This window comes from Rhododendron vialii, chromosome 1a (genome assembly GCF_030253575.1).
Source record: "Rhododendron vialii isolate Sample 1 chromosome 1a, ASM3025357v1".
Taxonomy (NCBI): Eukaryota; Viridiplantae; Streptophyta; class Magnoliopsida; order Ericales; family Ericaceae; genus Rhododendron; species Rhododendron vialii.
In genome coordinates, this window is record NC_080557.1 from 43196779 (window position 1) to 43216710 (window position 19932).

Below are 19932 nucleotides of genomic sequence, written 5' to 3' on the forward strand. Positions count from 1 at the left end.
TTGGATGATAAACACACCGGGACCAACAAATAAATGGCTTTCTTGCTATTCACGGTCGATGCTGAATTTTGTGTTTGAGCTGTTGTTGATTCAACTTCATATTAGAAAGCAGAAACACGAAAAGTAGAGCATATTTAACAGTGAAAGATGCCCCAATATGTTTCAAGACCTAGAGTTGAACAGGATGTCTGGGCTACAAAGCAAAGTACTTCAAAACTGCAAATACTCAGTAACATATCGACTCGACACAACCAAAATGCACAATTTCTGAGACCCTTTGAAAAAGATGGACGCCTTCCGAAACCTGCCGGAAGGAGCATAACAAAGTCGAAAACAGTCCAATTTCCCACTATAGATAAGCCAACAATTGCACGACATTTCATCAACAACAATGGCCCAACGGGGCTACTACAACGCCTCACTCGATACAACACAAGAATAAAGGTCATGTACTACTACTCTAGAGACTGCTATGGTGGGCACATACTTCTATAATTAAGACGGCATAAGACACAGATACGCCCACCGCGGGGCACTTATGTTTTGGGTTTTCAGGAAAGTACATTGAAGTGAAAGAGCCAGGAGATAACAAAGGCAAAGACCATGCAAGCAAGTAGTGTGTTCATAACGCGACGCCCGTGCCAGAAATTCCGGGTCTCGGCAACGACTGTAGGAGCTGCTGGAGCTGCGCCGGCAATTGCAGTTGCACTGTTCGCTTCGCTCGTCTGCTCTCCAACAACATTCACTGCTGTGGCTCCGCAGATCTCGCAGGTTCTGTGGATAGCATATGTGAGCGAGCAATGAGAAGTTAAACATGACTAAATGATGGATTGAAACTTGATGCAGAGCATGAACATAGACGTTAGGTAGAAAGCTAAATTTTAAACTAAAAGACAAGAATGCACACGAAACACTAGATGCAGTGTGCTCTTACTTAGTGCCATACATTCATGCCTGAAAAATGCAGTGTGCTCTTTCTTAGTACACCATACATTCATGCCTGAAAACACAACTGAAAAAAACAGCATCTCTGTGTGTGTGAGTGTGTGTGTGTGTGAGAGAGAGAGAGACAGAGAGAGAGAGAGAGAGAGAGAGGAAAACAGTTGCAAACATATAATACATTCTAAATCCCCCGATCAAACTCATTAACTAGCCATATTAACCTCAAGGTCCTCAATACATGTTAGCCCACTGGTAGTTAAAATTCAAACCACTTGCCCATACTTCTTTCAAGGATGGCATATTAATACAGATTTCTAAATCAAGAGCTCGAAGAGGGAATCGTAGATTCATCGTTTTATCTTATCTCTTACATGAATTTCACAATTAGCGTTCGCAGCAATCTAACAGCCAAACCTCTTGAATCTTTGTTTAATGCTTGAAGCAACCTCAACTTACGGTCCTAAAGAACTCCATGACTTCTACTCTTCTTAAATTAGTTACGTTCACCATTCAGGGTCAACAGACAGCTAACAGTATTGTTTTGTCACCCAAACCCTGCTCTGTCTACCAGCACCAAATCTTCTCACACTTTCCCCCTTACCCTTGGCCTTCAAGTTAGTTCTTTACCTCATAATTAGAAGCAGTTCAGAACTACCAGCAACCTAATGAGTCAAATTCCAGCACCTAAGTTGAACTTCATCCAGATTCCATCCCTTTCCATCTACAAGCCCCACAATCTTCAATCTTTTGGAACCTTAAACCTTAAAACCTCCTCCTACTGGAATCCACTAAACAAGAACTATAGCGAGTCGGAAATATTATTTGAAGTTTTAGAAAAGCGGTGCAACATGAGTCCCCATATGCAAAAGAACTCTGAGAACATGAAAGCTATCTGCATAGGGCAGGTTGACAAAATTCACTGAAGATGTAAATTTCAGGGTTTCTCAATCAACAGTCACTTTTATGTGTTCTCTATTCCACTCCTCTAGTTATCCCAATATGTTCACCACAAACATACAGCGCAGAGAACCCTTATAATTAACGAAATCACGTTACCAAGGCACAAATATCTCGCAGGATATAAAAAAACTATTCCCTCGCTAAAGAATCTACTGATTCGCCCAGCCCAATGTAATGTTATGACTAACGAATCCAATTTTATGATTTGTACAGATAGATCAAATCAATGCACCGGTAGCATGAGCTTTTACGTTAGCAAACACAAATAATCTTAGAATGTGAAAATGATGGAAATTTTATATGCGACTTCGATAGAAGTTCAGAAGATATCAACAGTAAGAAAGAAGGACCAAATACAGGTACCTAACCGTACCTTACACAGTTTGATAATGAAATTCTGTGTGCAGCTGTAAACTAAAGTTCCCTGTATGGAAATTGCTCATTTCTTGTCGCTATAGTAAATGTTTGTTAGTGCAGTCAATTCAACAGCTTGCATTGGAGCCCATCTTCCCAACAAAAGAAATGGACGTCAGGGTGCAGTTAAAAAACTTTGTAAGACAGATTTTCTCCATCCACAAATAATGGGAACATGAGGTGACCAGACATTTTGTTCTTATCCATTACTGATATTCAACCTGACTGTACTCTTTTATTTGATACCATCTTACGATAAAATGGCAAAGCAATAAGGAAAACGACAAAAAATGACATGAAAGGAGCCGGAGCAGGGCAGATATAATGCAGTTAACAAATTGAACCCAAGCACAAAAAGGATAGCATCAACATCTTAATGAGGAAATTACAGGGATTACAAGGGAAACTACAAAACTACGACAACATAACAGCACCCATGTAATCCCCAATTGATGGGGGTATGGACGGGAGAGAACTGGAGACAAACATAACATTTGACAATATATGCGCAAAGGGACCACACTTAGAAAGATTTACCACAGAAATAGCAGCCCCCTATACCTCCAAACATCGAAGAACTCAAGGAACAATATGCAGTTGATCCATAAACCGCATTCAAATGCCTTAAAGCAAAAAGGAACAAAACAGCATGCTTCAACTGAAGAGGCAAATGCCCCGTCCCCAAAGAGATCATTCCACATGAGCATCTCTCTAGAAAAACAAGGGGTCTGATCCTAACAATCAGTCTGATCCTAACAATCAGTCTGATCTTTTCAATAACAACCCCAAGTTTAAGTCATTTTCGAAGGCAAATTCATCTACTTTAATTGGTATCTGGATCTTGAAGGTACCTTATTAACTTGACAAGAGGGAAAAAAATTAAGGAGTTCCTGTGATTCTGGCCTTTTAGATATTAGTATAAGAGGAATTACAGCTCTATATTATCCTGGGAACACAAAACCCAGAATCCAAAACGAGTTACAAATTAGAAATGATGTACTCGTACATAATTAGGAAGAACTGAAGTGTAAGGTATGAAACCTTGCTATACTGAAACATGTAAACATAGCTTAGGAAAGTACAAGCATCTTTGAAGCATTACAAAGAACTGATGTCCCAGTTACCTCATTCGTAACAAAACAAAGCAAAAGAGACTAAAACTTTGACTCTACTCTCTTGCATTCTGCTTGAGATTTGGTGTCTTGAAAAAGTGAGAAACCTCAAGAGTCAAAACACAAGTCCCATAACCGGAACCGCAACTCATAGAGACTGAAGTAATCCGATACAACAGAAAACACATCCTCTGGACACATTGCAAAAGAAATGTAAATAAGCAATGACAATCCTGTATTCTTTCCACTTTTTTCTGTTGCACAAACATCGGACCAAGCACAAAAACCGCTCAAATCCTCTGTACCCAAATTTCCTTGTACCTACATTTTCGTCCATTGGATCACGCGACTATTTCGGGATAAGAGGATTCTTACTTGATCCAATGGCTGAAAATGCACCGGAACGGGGTCACAAGGAAATTAGGCTACATAGGATTTGAACTTGCCAAAAAATGGCACATTTTTTTTAGTTTTCATATTGCAGAAACAGAAAACAAGAACATAGAAGCAGCAAGGTCCCAAGAAAGTTCTGAGAAGAGATCACAGAATTCGTCTTGTGCACTTCAGATGGAAAAAGTAGCCAATAGTAAATTAAACGGGTAAGCAGAAATATCTCATTACTGGCAGAATCTTCATAAACACAAGACAATTAAGCTACACAAGCAGCATATCAAAATTTATACCTAATTCACCATCTTCAATACAACTAGTAAAGTAGTAACCAAGGAACTGCAAAGAAACAAACGCAATGCAACCCCGAGGGTTACAAGGAGGGGGGAGGTAAGTGCCTTACAAGCACAAATTCCTAATTCTAACTCCCATTAAGTGCAAAATCTTCGTGTCAACCTCCTCGAAAGAAAAAGCTATCGCGAAGGGGCTTCCGGTCTACAGTGAGGTTACACGACCAAAGATTGCTGAAGGTGCAATCGGCTCTTGATTACAATAAATGAACAAAAAATAATCTGCAAACCCAAAATTCCGCACAAGCATCATAATGCACCATCAAGATTGCACATTTACAACGTAAATTCATTCAATTTAACCTAAGCAAATTAGGAAATGCTCAAAATGGGTGCTCTTAGGGCGGGTTTCAATTAAGTCTTTTATGGCATTCCACGTCGCACCACAAGACTGTTTTTAGAGCGGTCGCAAGGAGTAACATTGTGTACCCAAATCCGTGGGGCACTCACCCAACCGTCTCAAAATGGGTGTTCTTTCCCACAAATGCATCAACATCTACTACCAAAAGAAAGTACCACAATTCATAAAAAAAAAAAATCAAAGCAGATCAAAATTTATGGATTGAAAAAACTCACGTGTTACCCCTGATCTTGAACCAAGTCTCGGCACATTGCTTATGAGCAGCCCCCAATTCGCCCTTACAAGAACAACCCAGCTCAATCCCCTCCCCACCACCACCAGATTCCCCATCGCCACCGCCACTCCTACCACCACCACCCTCCAACTTCATGTGACAAATCCTACACTTCCTCTTCTTCTTCTGCTTCTCCTCCTTCACGTGACCCGAACGCAATTCCCCACTCTCCAAATCGCCCGCATCCGAGTCCGACCCGATCTCCGAAAACCTCGATTCGGCCGAACCCACCCACGACTGTTCCCGGTCCGAGTCGTCGGAGAAGCAGAGGCTGCCGTCCGTCGTGGCGGTCTCGGTGCTCCCGGCCACCGAAGACCGCCGGCGGCGGCGGCGGCGACGCTTGCGCCGGCTGCTGCCGATGCGGCCGGACTCTAGGTCCGGGATGGGATTGTCTAAGGTCGACATTTCTTTGCAGATTAGCCGATGATGATCGACATTTCTTTATACTAGTAGGTGGGGTTCAATTAAATCAGCTGGGTTTGAATCTTTATGTATTGATTTGGGTTTATGTATTTATGTGGAGATCAGTCCGTAAGTACGAAATTGTGGGGAAAGTGTCAGTTTCGAGCAGTAGGAGTGTTCGTTTGTTGAAAATGAAACGCAAGAGATCAACTACAGTTGAATTGTTGAGCAGAGAAATACAGTACTAGTAATTGCGGAGGAAGTGATGAGGAGAGAGAGAGAGAGAGAGAGAGAGAGAGAGAGAGAGTACGACAGTTTCTCTCCTCTTTACTCTTTGTTTTTGTATTGTATTGTATGGCTGGTAGCGAAGCGAAACAGGTCGACTTGTTTTTATTTGGGCACGATATTATGGTTTGGATGATAAAAATGTGCCGAAAGTCATTAGATGCTCGTATGCCTGCTTGATGCACATAAGGCTCGCATGATGCACATTTTGTATCCGAGACCTAATGTCGAAACAAAAATTAGAAAACTGACTAACAAAAAAGTCGTTTGATTTACGTAACTCTTCAAGATGATCAATTTGTGTCTATGTCCGTTCGAAGTATTTCCATCTTAAATAATTTTATTTAGTTTACTTATTAGTAATTGATTTGGACTTTTATAATCAAATATAATAAGTATACAGCTTCTCTATATTCCCTTTTGAAAGAGAAAATTCAAATATTCCTGCTAAGAAGCAAAAACAACACTTTTATAGGTACTCATTTGAAATTGAACCTTTCAAAAAAAAAAAAAGTACTCATTTGAACCTTAAATATGCAAACTTACAAAATACTCCAGAAAAGTATATGTTGCCTCATACCCAGTTTGGGTGCTTGTTTAATAGAAATAGATTCTCTTCAATCGTACTTTTAGACCGGAGGGGACACTTCACATTGCGACCATCCATTTGCTGCAATGAATGGTTGAGATTTGTTCAAACGACGACACTTCACATTGCGACCATCCATTTGCTGCAATGAATGGTTGAGATTTGTTCAAACGACTGAAGAGCATCCATTTTCATGTTTAATTTGCAATTCTCATGAAAAAACATGTCCAACATCACATGCTTGCCCTCTGGTTCTATTCTTTTCCTTTTCCTTTCCACCACTGATGAATATTCTGCAGTTGGAATCTGCAGTTGAGTATGTCAAAAATGAATGAGGCATGGAAAAGGATTTGTCATTTTTCCACATATGTAGTATGAGCATCCTGTCAAAGCCACTTTGCCTTTGGATTTATCTCAAAGGGACCAAACAATGTAATGTCCACAAGTTCAAAACATCTTTTTTCCTGCTTCTGTCATTTGAATCCCTTGGACAATCTGACACTGTGATCTCAAAAATTGAGTAAAGGCTGCTCCAACTTAATATTTTTTTTCTCTATATCTCATATGTTCGGATCAGTTTACGCATATCTCGACTAATGGAGAAATCTTTTTATATGAGGAGATTAATTGAATTATGGTTAATGTGTCACACAGTTGTAAGGAAAAACAGAGACAAGTATGGCATGATTAAGTTATCAAGTCTTTAAGGTCGGGGAATTAATTTGGACACTTTCCAAATTGATAACCACACTTCCCATGGGAGTACTTTGGCACTTTCCTTTGAGAGCGCGGTTATAAATTTAGAAAGTGTCAAAATCACTCCCTATAAATTTAGAAAGTGTCAAAATCACTCCCTAAGGTTATCCTATTATAAAGTCTATTGTATGAGAAAGAAATGGTTTACACACACAAATTTTGATCTTGTATATGAGGTACAATATTGATCCAATAATTTGATGAACAACGACATATCACTAGGTTACGTGGAACAAAAGAAATGGTTGCAAAGAATAGACTTGTTTTTTAAAATCTATTCTGACATAAGTTATGTCTCCATCTTCTTCTTATTTTTATAACCGGATGTCCGGATCAGCTCGCGTGCACCTCGACTAATTCTAAAGCCTTGAAGGTAACGACCAAGCATAACTCCCAATAGCTCCAAAGTTTGAAATGTTTGACCTCCGTGAGAATAGAACCTGTGATCTCATGGAGGAGCAATTATTGTTTTTCCACGACCATGTTTACCAGATGATACAGGGGCATAGAGGGAGACATAGGAAGAGATAGAACTCGAGTGCCTACTGTGCCTTTTGCGAAAATAAAGAACGAAAAAGAGAGAAAAATTAAGGGATGGTGCTTATGCCAAAACTGTTTTTATGGCAGTTTCCTTGGCTGGAATTTGGTTAAGTTCCACATGATTGCCCGGGTTGGAAATGGAGATCGGTTGTGTTCATACACAAGAGAGACTTTTTTCAAATGGTCATTTTGTAATGCACATTGCAATTGGGTTGAATACTGCTTTAATTTGAATAGATTTTTTTAGTCATTAAGAAAACCCAAAAGTGGGTTTATTTTGGAGTACAAGCAAGAACATCAATCGAGTATACAATTATCTAAGGGGAATGAGGTATGAAATTAAACCTAAGTGCTAACTCGCAAATTCGTCAACTTTCGTGGGGTTTTTCTTTTTGGTAATGAAGAGTTGTTTCCGGGCCAGGTTGAACTTCGGTGGTTAAGTCCAATGTTGTCTCATTTGTTTTTAATAGGTCTCTCTTCTTCTTCTTCTTCTTTTTCTTTCTAAATTATGAGATTTCAGGCAAGCAAAACAGCCATTTCTAAAGTTCTGTTTCCTAAGCCTGCTTCGTTTTGTTTGTGAAGGTATCCGGTTGGAAAACTACTTTAAGTATGCCACCTTCTTAAAAAATAAGTACTTATTTCACATTTCTAAACTAAAAAATAATTTTTTGATTTTTTTTGCACCGTATAAAAGATTTCATCGAGATCTTTCAAACAAGATCCATATTGCATATTTTTAGATTTCATTAAACCCATTATTTTTGAGCTTGAAATTGCCTTCTTAAAAAATAAATACTTAAAACTCATTCTGGAACGGGGAGAGATCTTCCTATCGTGTTTTCTTTGTGTTTTTATTTAGCCTCGTGGCCCTGTTATTAGAGTTGTGGAGTGGCAAAATCAAGAATTTCATTCGGGCGAGGTTGCCATCAATTTTAGGTTAATTTTATTAGTTTAACAAATCAATTTTTTCATCTAATTCAAATGAGCCCGACCGTTACAAGTCTCCTTTGTCTATCCAAGTTGTAATTTTGGAAACCGATCAAATTTTTTTCCGTAAATCATGTACAATATATGAGCCGTAGCTCATGTACTGCTCGTATCATCCTATTCGTGACCCGTCGTGAGCCTACATGCCAAATAACGACCTAAGCCCTGCTATTGCTAGTGAACGATGAAATTGATTTTCAAAATTAATTGAGATACACGTAGGGTGGTTTATAAAAACGACCCGTCCAACTTGGATTGTCCGAAGAGAATCTGACAACTAATTCCAACTCTCCAATCTCACGTAACAGAGGAAAGGCTGGAACATTACTATACTCCAGTCAAAGCAGATCTACAAGGAAGGTCAAGATTGGCTCGTCTTTAGGCTTCGGCCTTGGGGCATTATTGGCTATGCGATGGCCCACATGACTTGTTCGATAGAGCATCGGACACAAAACCGGGGCACATGAATTCTACACCGGGTATTCTCACTATTCGCAACACTTCATTCTAGGGATGCAAACGAACTGAGTTCGGTCCGGCTCGTTTACAGCTCTAATTCGACCTCAGTTGTTTTCATGACTAAGTATTGCTATCTTCATTTTCTTGTTCTCTTTTTCTTTTTTTTTCGTTCAATTCCGCCATTCTGTGGTGTCATTTGACACGAAGAGTTCGTAAAAACGACGTAAAATTGTGCCTACCTATTACTACTTATCGTGAACATGGAGAGCAAACGGTCGTCCATAGTTTTGCTATACAAGCGGTTTTTTTTCATTTTTTTTATTTTTTATAATCAGGTGTTCAGGCAATTCCATCGTCCACTTACGGGAGGCCAGCTGTATATGCGTTTCTGGAGATGTTCACATACTATCTTGTGCACCTGAGTTATCCCTCCCTCTTGATATTGTATACTGTATAGTAGTTTTCTTCCAACATGTCATCACATGCGTCTAGGCAGTGTAGGTTGTAGCTTAGCTCCCCAGTCCCCTCATTCAAAGCTCTCTACCAGCTGCTATCTCCACGAATTTGATTTGACAATTCAACAAGATGTACAATTATTGAAGCTAGTCCAATAGTTGCACATTACCGTGACGAAACCCAGAAGTTTTTTTTCCAAACAGTAGCACTAGCAGGTCGTAAACATTGCTCAATTCGATGCTATTTATGTCCTATATACGTTTTCCCTCCCAATTTAATTCACTTTTAGAATTTCGTGCCACTTTTCAATTGATTATATCTTATAATTTGTAATGTTTTAGATAATTTTGAAAACATTATATTATAGAACAAATCGAGATTTATCAAACAAAATCTTTATTGAATATAAAATTCATTACCCATTTAAAGATATAACTAGTTTTTTTATCTAGTTAGAATAGAACTGGAACAAGTAAATTGGGACGGAAGTAGTTTCATTTGACACCGTTATTTAGTCCCAATGTGAAATTTTCTTCCTCTTCATTTTAGTAAGTAGCATAACAATTCAGTTTAGGATGGCACTGGAAAATGTTTGTGGAAGAATACTTTTTATTCAGACAGACACGGTTGCCTTAGGTGAGGGTTTTAACTTGTAATGGAGCAATTTATAAGTGCCAACTCCATATGAAAAAGGGTAGGTAGACTATGATCTCTTACCTAGTCACATGACATATTCTTTGTTAGAGTACATATATGTCTTTGATACAAATCTCCATATACATATGCTGCAACCACAATTCATGAAATCAAGTAATCTAGCTGCTGCTGGATATGTACATTGTAGAGTGAGTTGATTGGATAGAAGCCAGAGAGCATGCAACGGATTCCAGTGATTCAGTAGGGGCAACCCCAGCAGCCTTGGAGCAAATGAAGCGGTAAAAACCGGACCATGAATCCGAGGTTACTAATTGTTTCCAGTGTGTAAGATGCGAGAACATGAAGAAAAATGCAAATAATAAAAAGAAGAAGCTTTCAGCTAAAATAACATGATACATCAACTAGTGTTAACCACAATGTCTGCTAAAAAACACACTAAAACAGGGGAAATTATGAAAAAGAGCAACATTTTTCAGAACCACCATCAACTACTTGCCTCCAATGGCGCAATTTTTACGACAAATATGAGAAACGTTTTCTTAGTTAGGACACAGGATGATTTAAGGCAAGACACGGGAAGCTGTAGCCTGAAGTCCAAAATTTGGGAAGTTTAACCTTTAAGGTTTTGCCTCGTCATCATCCTCTTCGATCTTAGGAGCCAAGTAGAACCTGATATAACCCATTTCCGCAATCTTGTACTCAACCACAACTGGTAGCTCGGAAGATAAGCTTAATGTGACTGTGCTTGACAATGGGGTTGCCTTTGTGAAGGAGTTCATGTATCTTAGAGCAAATGTAAGTGATACTGGCTCATTCATCTCTATGATTGTAGCTTCTTCAGGCTGCAAATTGCAACACGAAATAGCCCATGTCAACCGATTAGTATATTGCACACTAGACCAAATATATCCAACTCATCCATGAATGAAAACCACAACGACAATACAGTTAATGACAAAAATAAGGGGATAATGTACGTTTCCAGTACTATCCCATGTCAAACATCTAGCCCCTTTGCACATATACATGCGTAAAATCCCATTTTCAATGCAATTCTTCATGAAACTAAGAGGATAACAAATGTTTCTCATAATATCCCATGTCCCCCATTTAGGACATAGCTCATATCCATGTGAAAATACCATTACAAGTCAATTCATCAGGAACTGAAGACAGTTCAACAACTAGATTCTGTTGACAGTAACACCTTAAATGTATAACCAGAAAACATACCTTGTCTACCGTGGTATTCTGGCGACAAACAACATTTGCAGTCCCAATATCACCTCTTGTAGAGAACCTGACACCTTCCTTTGTCACAGATATCACAACTGCGCACATCCACCAAATGCTCAGAAGTTTGCACAACCAACAATGAACTAAATTACAGAATATATAAAAACATAATCATCAGTGGATAGATTAAAACACTACCAGTGTCACCAATACTGCTAAGATCTTTACAAATCCTGGCAAATTCTGATGAGGGCATCCGGACAATAGCATGGTAGTCGGCTTCCGGAATTCCAAGATGCTCACTATCGATGTCCATCAACTTCATCTCAAAATCGGCAATCTTATCTTGAGCTGTAAGGCATTGTCCATACAATAAGAGCACAAACAAGAAACGGGCACAAGACTAAAAAAATCAGAGTCCAAAGGAAGGACAAATAACAAAAACACAAAATCCCAAAACTCCTTACCCAGAATAGGAGATACACAAGCTTGGCCACATATGAGTAACCAAAATAAATTAGTAAAATAATCTCATGAGCATTTATCTTTCAATTGCCCTTTATCCTCTATAGTGTGGCAGTATTTTTTGGTGAAGAATGACATTCATAGGCTGTGTTTGTAACTGATCAATGAGGTGCAGTGGATCAAGGATGATAGAGGTGGAGATAAACTAAAACATATGCTTGTGAAGTTGTCTTGCGCAGCAGTCATCAATTACTTGTGGAGGGAGATGACCAGACATATTTTTCAAGCCACAAGCTCTGATGCAAGCCAGATTATTAGGGCAGTTGCCTCTGATATTCGTGGTTTGGTGAGTTCTTGGAGGAAAATTCGGAAATCTGAAACCAACAGATTGCTATGTCGTGATTGGAACATCTCTATTAGGGTGTTTGAGGTCTCCTAATGCTCTTTCTTGAAGTATGTTTTTCCTTTTCTAGTGTTCTAATTGAGTATGGTGTTCGCAGTGTGTTTTGATTGTATTTGTCTGGGGTATGCCCCTTTGCCCTCTATTTTGGGCATACTTTGCAAGTAGACCCTAATCAGTTTATTTTGACTTCGTTAGATGACATAAAACTAAATATCTACAGACTCCCTATCTTATTTGCATCATTTTCTTATATTTTTTCAGCAACTAAACAAAACCATTCATTTTGTTTGAACCCTCAAAATAGAAACTGTAATAACTATAACTATGGATTAATCTCATACGATTCATAAGTTCTTTCTCAATCCAGGGGGGACTTCTCTCATATCTACAATCTTTATGCAGTGTGCTCCATTTACTTCTTTCATGCTTTACCAAGTACCAAATTCCTCGAACAAAACAATCATAATTGGAAATGAATGATAAAAATTAACTGAAAATTATAAAAGGAGGAGAAGGGGTCTGGACCTCAATTCTGGTGAACTTGGCAATTAGAAAGCAATTGATAACTCTTTGTTACACCATATAAAATCAATAATTGAAGATTTTCATGCTCAATTTGATTAAGTTTTCAGTTATTATACCACCTACTAAACAAATACTTCATTGCCCATAGCCCTTGCAAAAGCACACATAATAGCTACACTACGGTTTATTAAGTAGCTGGATAAGAAACAAATCATAAAAACCATAATTTGTACGGAGACTAAAATAAGAATTCCAAGTACTGACAAATATCAACTACGTAATATACCAAAGTTCCTCGCACGAAACGGAGATAACAGAAAAATAACCGCAAATGAACCCAAATATAAGAAAACAAATTTTGGTACACTTGGCAATTAGAGTTCACTTGATAGCTCTAATTTCGTTAGACCACACAAAAATGAAATAACTGAATACTTCCAAGCTTAATTTGCCTTAAATATTATTGTATTTAACTAAAGACTCATTTCCTTTAAACCCTCTTCAAAACATATGTTCTCACTAGCTAAATACTAACTGTTTGGTTTGTGAAGCCTAAGTAGGTTTGATTTGTCCTTTGTTGACTATTCGGGGTTCGACCTTAAACTAGTTTGAGCCGTGGAAGTATTCAACTACGCAATTGGGAACCACGTTAATCTATGTGTCTCCTTTCTATTTTCTTTTCCTGATCGATCTTCGCATGTTGCGTGTTTGTTGGTTTGGCCAATTTCTCAACAAGAACTCTGCCAAGAACACACATTACCATTGTAAAACCTCACAAGAACACAACACACATTACCATTGTAACAACTGAAAAAAAACAATGCAAGTAAACTCCGCCAACGAGCGCAAAAAACCCTAATTTCCAGAAAGACGCTTAAATTAACCTCAACAGGCCAAAAGAAACAACTAAAAGCAAAAACCTCACTTGGACTTTCGAACATGAAGGTGACGGTATCGCTCCCGTCGTCCGCCTTAAGCGTGATAATATCATCGTTACCGGCGCACTTGAGCATCTTGGCCATATTGTTAAGATTTATGCCCATGGATATGTTCCGGTCGCACCGGTAGTGCTCGAACCCCTCGGATCTGAGCAGGAGCGCGACCAGAGCGACGTGGCTCGAGTCCATGGCCTGGAGTGAGAAGCCGGTGGCGGAGCAGTCGAAGTTGGCGTCGTTGACCAGGTCCTTGATCGACTCCAGGACCTTCTTCAACAGGCTGCCCTGAACGAGCCTGAGCTCCAGCATCTTGGGAGGGGGTTTGGTGTGCTGGGGAAGTTTGGGGGTTAGGGTTTGAAAGAGAAAGTGAGGGAAGGAGTGGGAGGGAGAGAGAGTCGGTTTTCGGGTATTATTTTATAGCCGCGGCGTGGGTCCGAACCGAGAAAATTTGGGCGCCATTGGGAAATCACTGTATTCCCGCCACGAGTTTCGAGATTTTCGACCATTTTTTTGGCCGGGTATGGCCCGTAATACAATCGGATCCAGGTTTGATGGGCTTTGGGCCCATCCAGTTCATGGGCTTGTTGTCATTGTGTGTGACGTGAAATTCAAACCAACCATGTGTACGGATTTTTTTGTCCACGTATTGTGCACAGATCGAGATTGTGAAGCCCACACCTTCAAAATCTAAATGAAAAATTAGAAAATTGAATCGAGCAATTACAATTACTCAATTGAGCTTTTTTTCAATTGCAATTAATGAATGATTTGGATTATTTTGTGCGGGATTCGGAGTGGACTCCACGTCACGATCTGTGCACGAAAAGTCCGTGCACGTACTTTTCGCATGAAATTATATGCCAAACCAATAGCTTTCACCACTTCACATAACCGAACCTTGCATGTACTTTTATTCATGTGTAATTTTGCGACTGAATTTGCACGAGAACAAAGGTACATACATTTTTCGCGCAGATTCGACGGTAGATTTGGCCTAAGCTTTCACAAGCCCATGACTAGCAGCAAACTGCATTTATTTGAGTGGTTGATATGAAAATTGCATTTCGTTATGTCATTTCCTACCTCTTGCATTTTAAAATCTATAATAATGCTGTCATTTCCAACGAAATTATTGTTTTGCCATCCATTGAAGGAAATGACCATAAATTTTTTACTTCGACTCTCAACGAATTCATGGTCTTTTGGGTCGGGTCGTGAGAGTTTGCTTGTGAATTTCCTAATGTCAACACTGATTATATATCTTTTGCCAAACTAAAAATGATAAGGGTTTTGTTAACGTATGTCCCATAGCCATATAATAGTGTATATATATTCTCTTTCATTTATTACGGAGTATTTGTTTGTATGAAAAATCTAAGTTTGAAACACGCCATAAATACTTCATTAATTGTTTTTGAAAGATTTTCTATTTTGGACAGAAATATCCCCAATTGAAGGTCTTGTATGAATATAATTTTTGTGCAAAAGTAGAATGGCAATACTTTTCATTTTGTGTGTTTCGTTTGTTTTTTCTTTTTATAAATTTTTGTTATATTCGCGTGATTTTTTTTTTTTAGATTAATCATTCGTCTCGACAAGAGAAGTCTATGAAGTATAAAATTATGACGAAAAGCCAAAAAAAATATAAAACAATTGTCATTTGAAGCTTAAGTGTCGTTTTATTTGAATTTTTTCAACACCATTCCATACTTTTGTACTTCTCCGATCCGTTTCGTCAAAACAAACGATTAATCCTAAAAGTTACAACGAAAAGCCAAACGAAAAATTGCAAAATATAAAAAATACTGAAATAATTAAGCTTCAGACTTGTAAATTTAAAAGAACGGCAGCCTTTATTGAGATGGTGTGTGGGTATTATTTTGACGTTGAGTGCATCATACATTCATACCTCAACAAATAAGAGGACCACTGAGCATATGCTGCCCTCCATTATCAATCACGGACTCACTCCACCTGCTCCCTTTAATTATTTTCCGGTACTGTTCTTTTTCTCCATTTCCTTAAGGGGTCTTTTGCAATACGCCCACTGGGCTTATGGTATGGAAAAAATAAAGTAAGGAACTTAAATTAAATGGGCGACACGTGTCTATCTCTAACATCTTTTTTGGCTACTTTCGCACGCAGTCGAATATTTGAATTTTGTACTGTCATAGCTCTTAGAATTCCCATTTTAGGCTTCCTGTCCTTTAAGGCTTTTAACCCATTCCCTATCTCTTTTGAGTTCCCTCTTTCTATAAGCCTCCAGCTCTGAAGGCCAGATCTACTTTCCCAATTCTCTCACTATTCACAAACCAACGCATGTATATTTGCTGAGGATGAAAACAATATTTCGAGAACTCTAATAAAATCGATTCCCAAATTTATCGACTGCTTGTCTCCCAAATTCTAATATTACTTGATTCAACACGAATTGCACGAAAATAGTTGATTAATGCATCTCTCTAGCCTCTATCTATCATGTTCCATATTCACCAAATGTACTTCAAAATAAGGAATCAAAGGTCTAAATTGATTGCCCAACTAAAAAACAAGAACACGACAATCAAATCTTACGACATTGGAAATGGGAACTTTTAATTTTGACTACGACGGCAACAATGAAAGAACCAAAAGGCCATTACTAAAGAATTGCACGCTCAAAACAATACAAGCCAATCACCGACCCAATCGAAGCGACATCTATCCTTCTGTTAACTCAATAAAAAAATACACTGGAAATCAGATATAGATCTATAAAAGAAGAGATTTATAAAGAGAAGAAAACCATGAGTGATGGAGAAAAACAAACCATGAGTAAAACCATGAACCTGAGGTTACTATTTGTTTCCAGCATGTAAGATGCGAGAACATGAAGAAAAATGCAAATTATAAAAAGAAAAAACTTTCGGCTAAAATAACATAATACATCAACTAGTGTTAACCACACCGTCTGCTAAAAAAACACACTAAATCGGGGGAGATTATGAAAAAGAGCAACATTTTTCAGAACCACCATCAACTACTTGCCTCCAATGGCGAAATTTTCACGACAAATATGAGAAACGTTTTCTTAATTAGGACACATGATGATTTAAGGCAAGACACGGGAAGCCGTAGCTTGAAGTCCAAAATTTGGGAAGTTTAACCTCAAGGCTTTGCCTAGTCATCATCCTCTTCGATCTTAGGAGCCAAGTAGAACCTGATATAACCCATTTCCGCAATCCTGTACTCAACCACAACTGGTAGCTCGGAAGATAAGCTTAATGTGACTGTGCCTGACAATGGGGTTGCCTTTGTGAAGGAGTTCATGTATCTTAGAGCAAATGTAAGTGATACTGGCTCATTCATCTCTATGATTGTAGCTTCTTCAGGCTGCAAATTGCAACACGAAATTGCCCATGTCAACCGATTAGTATATTGCACGCTAGACCAAATATATCCAACTCATATCCATGAATGAAAACCACAACTACAATATACAGTTAATGACAAAAACAAGGGGATAATGTACGTTTCCAGAACTATCCCATGTCAAACATCCGGCCCCTTGCACATATACATGCGTAAAATCCCATTTTCAATGCAATTCTTCATGAAACTAAGAGGATAACGAATGTTTCTCATAAACAAAGCTCATATCCATGTGAAAATACCATTACAAGTCAATTCATCAGGAACTTAAGAGGTAATGTCAGTTCAACATCTAGATTCTGTTGACAGTAAAACCTTAAATGTATAACCAGAAAACATACCTTGTCTACCATGGCATTCTGGCGACAAACAACCTTTGCAGTCCCAATATCACCTCTTGTAGAGAACCTGACACCTTCGTTTGTCACAGATATCACAACTGCACACATCCACCAAATGCTCATAAGTTTACACAACCATCAATGAAACTAATTTTACAGAATATATAAAAACATAATCATCAGTGGATAGATTAAAACACTACCAGTGTTACCGATACTGCTAAGATCTTTACAAATCCTGGCAAATTCTGATGAGGGCATCCGGACAATAGCCTGGTAGTCGGCTTCCGGAAATCCAAGACGCTCAATATTGATGTCCATCAACTTCATCTCAAAATCGGCAATCTTATCTTGAGCTGTAAGGCATTGTCCAACAATAAGAGCACAAACAAGAGACGGGCACAAGACCAAAAAAATCAGAGTCCAAAGGAAGGAAAAATAACAAAAACACAAAATCCCAAAACTCCTTACCCAGAATAGGAGATACACAAGCTTGGCCACATATGAGTAACCAAAATAAATTAGTAAAATAATCTCATGAGCATTGAAGTCTCCTAATGAGTGAAACCTCGACCTCAATTTTTGGTACACTTGGCAATTAGAGTTCGACTGATAGCTCTAATTTCGTTAGACCACACTAAAGTGAAATAACTGAATACTCTCAAGCTTAATTTGCCTTAAAACCCTCATCAAAACACATGTTCTCACTAACTAAATAACTGTTCGGTTTGTGAAGCCTAAGTCGGTTTGATTTGTCCTTTGTTGATTATTCGGGGTTTGACCTTAAACTAGTGTGAGCCGTGGACTCTGCCAACAACGAGTGCAAAAATCCTAATTTCCAGAAAGACGCTTAAAAATTAACCTTAACAGGCCAAAAGAAACAACTTAAAAGTAAAAGAGAGAAAAATTCTACACGGCCCCACGGAGGGACGGTGTAGAATTAGTTGTGCGGCGGCAAACTGAGGAAGAATTGACACGTGGCCAATTTGAAAGCGCATTTGTTCCATCTTGCTGATGGGTGCTCTCTTTTGGGACCATGTAAAATAGATACTTGATTATGAAAAAGTCTTAGAGACAAGAATAAATTATGATCTTTTAGGATAAAATGATAAAAAGAAATTGCACTGGTTCAAACGGATTAAAAATTGAAACACTTAATTTTTCACTATAGTTTTTAATACATAAAAAGCATCAAAAAATTAAAGTTTCCAAATTTTTAATCCGTTTGAACCGTTGCGAAAATCTTATTTTTCTGATCATATTATTCTAAAGGGACATAGTTAATTTTTATCTTTAGTGCTCACATAATTAAGTATGTGCTCTACAAGATCACAAAAAAAAAAGCAAATACTTAATTATGAGAGCCGTGTAGATAAAAATTAATTATGACAATTTAGGATAAAATGATCAAAAACATAAAATCTTCGCATCAATTCAAACGGATTGAAAACTGAAGCACTTAATTTTTTAGATTCTATATATTTAAAATATGGTGAAAAAAATTAAGTGTTCCAATTTTCAATCTGTTTGAATTAGTGCGAAAATTTTATTTTTTGATCAAATTATTCTAAAGGATCATAATTAATTTTTATCTCCACAGCTCTCATAATTAAGTATATGTTCTTTCTTTGGGACCCTGTAGGGAATATACTTAATTATGAGAGCTTTGGAAAAAAAATTAATTATAACTTTTTAGAATAATTTGATCAAAAAATAAAATTTTCGCACTAATTCAAATAGAATGAAAATTGAAACACTTTAATTTTTTAAAACTGTTTTTATTTATATTAAAAAATATATTGTGAAAAATTAAATGCTCAAACTTTCAATCCGTATAAATAAGTGCAAAGATTTTATTTTATTTTATCATTTAATCCTGAAGTGTCATAATTAATTTTTGTTATGTTATAGGAGAAATTTTTTTTGATGTCGGGTGGGGATATCCCACGTGGCGCGCATCAGCAAGAATGAAACAATTGCTTTTAAATTGACCACGTGCCGAATCTTCATTAGTTGCCGCACAATCTACTCTCCACGGAGGGCCGTATAGAATTTTCTCTCGAAGTAAAAACCTCACTTGGACTTTCGAACATGAAGGTGACGGTATCGCTCCCGTCGTCCGCCTTAAGCGTAATAATATCATCGTCACCGGCGCACTTGAGCATCTTGGCCATGTTATTAAGATTCATGCCCATGGATATGTTCCGGTCGCACCGGTAGTGCTCGAACCCCTCTGATTTGAGCAGGAGCGCGACCACAGCGACTTGGCTCGAGTCCATGGCCTGGAGGGAGAAGCCGGTGGCGGAGCAGTCGAAGTTGGCGTCGTTGACCAGGTCCTTGATCGACTCCAGGACCTTCTTCAACAGGCTGCCCTGAACGAGCCTGAGCTCCAGCATCTTGGGAGAGGGTTTGGTGTGCTGGGAAAGTTTGGGTGTTAGGGTTTGAAAGAGAGAGCGAGGGAGGAGTGGGAGAGAGAAGTCGGTTTTCGTTTCTTTTATAGCCGCGGCGGGTGTCCGAACCGAAAAAGGAGAAGAGTCCTTCCAGGTTTCTTTTTCAACCTTCCTTTTAAAAGCAGGTAATTTCATATTTGATTTTTACCCTTTAAAAGATTTCAATGAGATCTATCAGACAAGATCTATATTGGTAAAATCACTTACGTCGACACGTAATTTTTGAGTTTGA

The 19932-nt window shown here is 38.3% G+C and overlaps 3 protein-coding genes across 4 annotated transcripts; all 3 read right to left on the reverse strand.

Moving 5' to 3' along the window:
- Positions 1–242: 242 nt before the first annotated feature.
- On the reverse strand, positions 243–5522 carry LOC131316936 (uncharacterized). The gene is made up of 2 exons (XM_058346506.1): positions 4745–5522; positions 243–774 (listed from the first exon to the last, which is right to left on the reverse strand). Exons 1-2 carry the CDS (start codon positions 5206–5208, stop codon positions 552–554), a joined length of 687 nt encoding a protein of 228 aa, XP_058202489.1. The 5' UTR covers positions 5209–5522; the 3' UTR covers positions 243–551.
- A 4785-nt stretch (positions 5523–10307) lies between these two features.
- On the reverse strand, positions 10308–13909 carry LOC131316943 (proliferating cell nuclear antigen). Of its 2 annotated transcripts, XM_058346519.1 has the most exons (4): positions 13489–13909; positions 11369–11521; positions 11168–11265; positions 10308–10776 (listed from the first exon to the last, which is right to left on the reverse strand). In XM_058346519.1, exons 1-4 carry the CDS (start codon positions 13805–13807, stop codon positions 10552–10554), a joined length of 795 nt encoding a protein of 264 aa, XP_058202502.1. In that variant the 5' UTR covers positions 13808–13909; the 3' UTR covers positions 10308–10551. The 2 variants fall into 2 exon arrangements, with proteins under 2 accessions (XP_058202502.1, XP_058202509.1); XM_058346526.1 differs by lacking the exon at positions 11369–11521 and having other exon boundaries at positions 13489–13896.
- A 2471-nt stretch (positions 13910–16380) lies between these two features.
- Positions 16381–19705, reverse strand: LOC131316956 (proliferating cell nuclear antigen-like). The gene is made up of 4 exons (XM_058346535.1): positions 19328–19705; positions 17454–17606; positions 17251–17348; positions 16381–16870 (listed from the first exon to the last, which is right to left on the reverse strand). Exons 1-4 carry the CDS (start codon positions 19644–19646, stop codon positions 16658–16660), a joined length of 783 nt encoding a protein of 260 aa, XP_058202518.1. The 5' UTR covers positions 19647–19705; the 3' UTR covers positions 16381–16657.
- Between the last annotated feature and the right edge of the window lie 227 nt (positions 19706–19932).

Coding starts and splice junctions, on each gene's coding strand:
- LOC131316936 (XM_058346506.1), bottom strand. CDS start 5,208: ATGTCGACCTTAGACAATCCCATCCCGGACCTAGAGTCCGGCCGCATC. Junction 775..4,744: donor TTCAAGATCAGGGGTAACAC/GTGAGTTTTTTC, acceptor TGCTATCCACAG/AACCTGCGAGATCTGCGGAG.
- LOC131316943 (XM_058346519.1), bottom strand. CDS start 13,807: ATGCTGGAGCTCAGGCTCGTTCAGGGCAGCCTGTTGAAGAAGGTCCTG. Junction 11,266..11,368: donor TAGCAGTATTGGTGACACTG/GTAGTGTTTTAA, acceptor GGATGTGCGCAG/TTGTGATATCTGTGACAAAG. Junction 10,777..11,167: donor AGAATACCACGGTAGACAAG/GTATGTTTTCTG, acceptor TGCAATTTGCAG/CCTGAAGAAGCTACAATCAT.
- LOC131316956 (XM_058346535.1), bottom strand. CDS start 19,646: ATGCTGGAGCTCAGGCTCGTTCAGGGCAGCCTGTTGAAGAAGGTCCTG. Junction 17,349..17,453: donor TAGCAGTATCGGTAACACTG/GTAGTGTTTTAA, acceptor GGATGTGTGCAG/TTGTGATATCTGTGACAAAC. Junction 16,871..17,250: donor AGAATGCCATGGTAGACAAG/GTATGTTTTCTG, acceptor TGCAATTTGCAG/CCTGAAGAAGCTACAATCAT.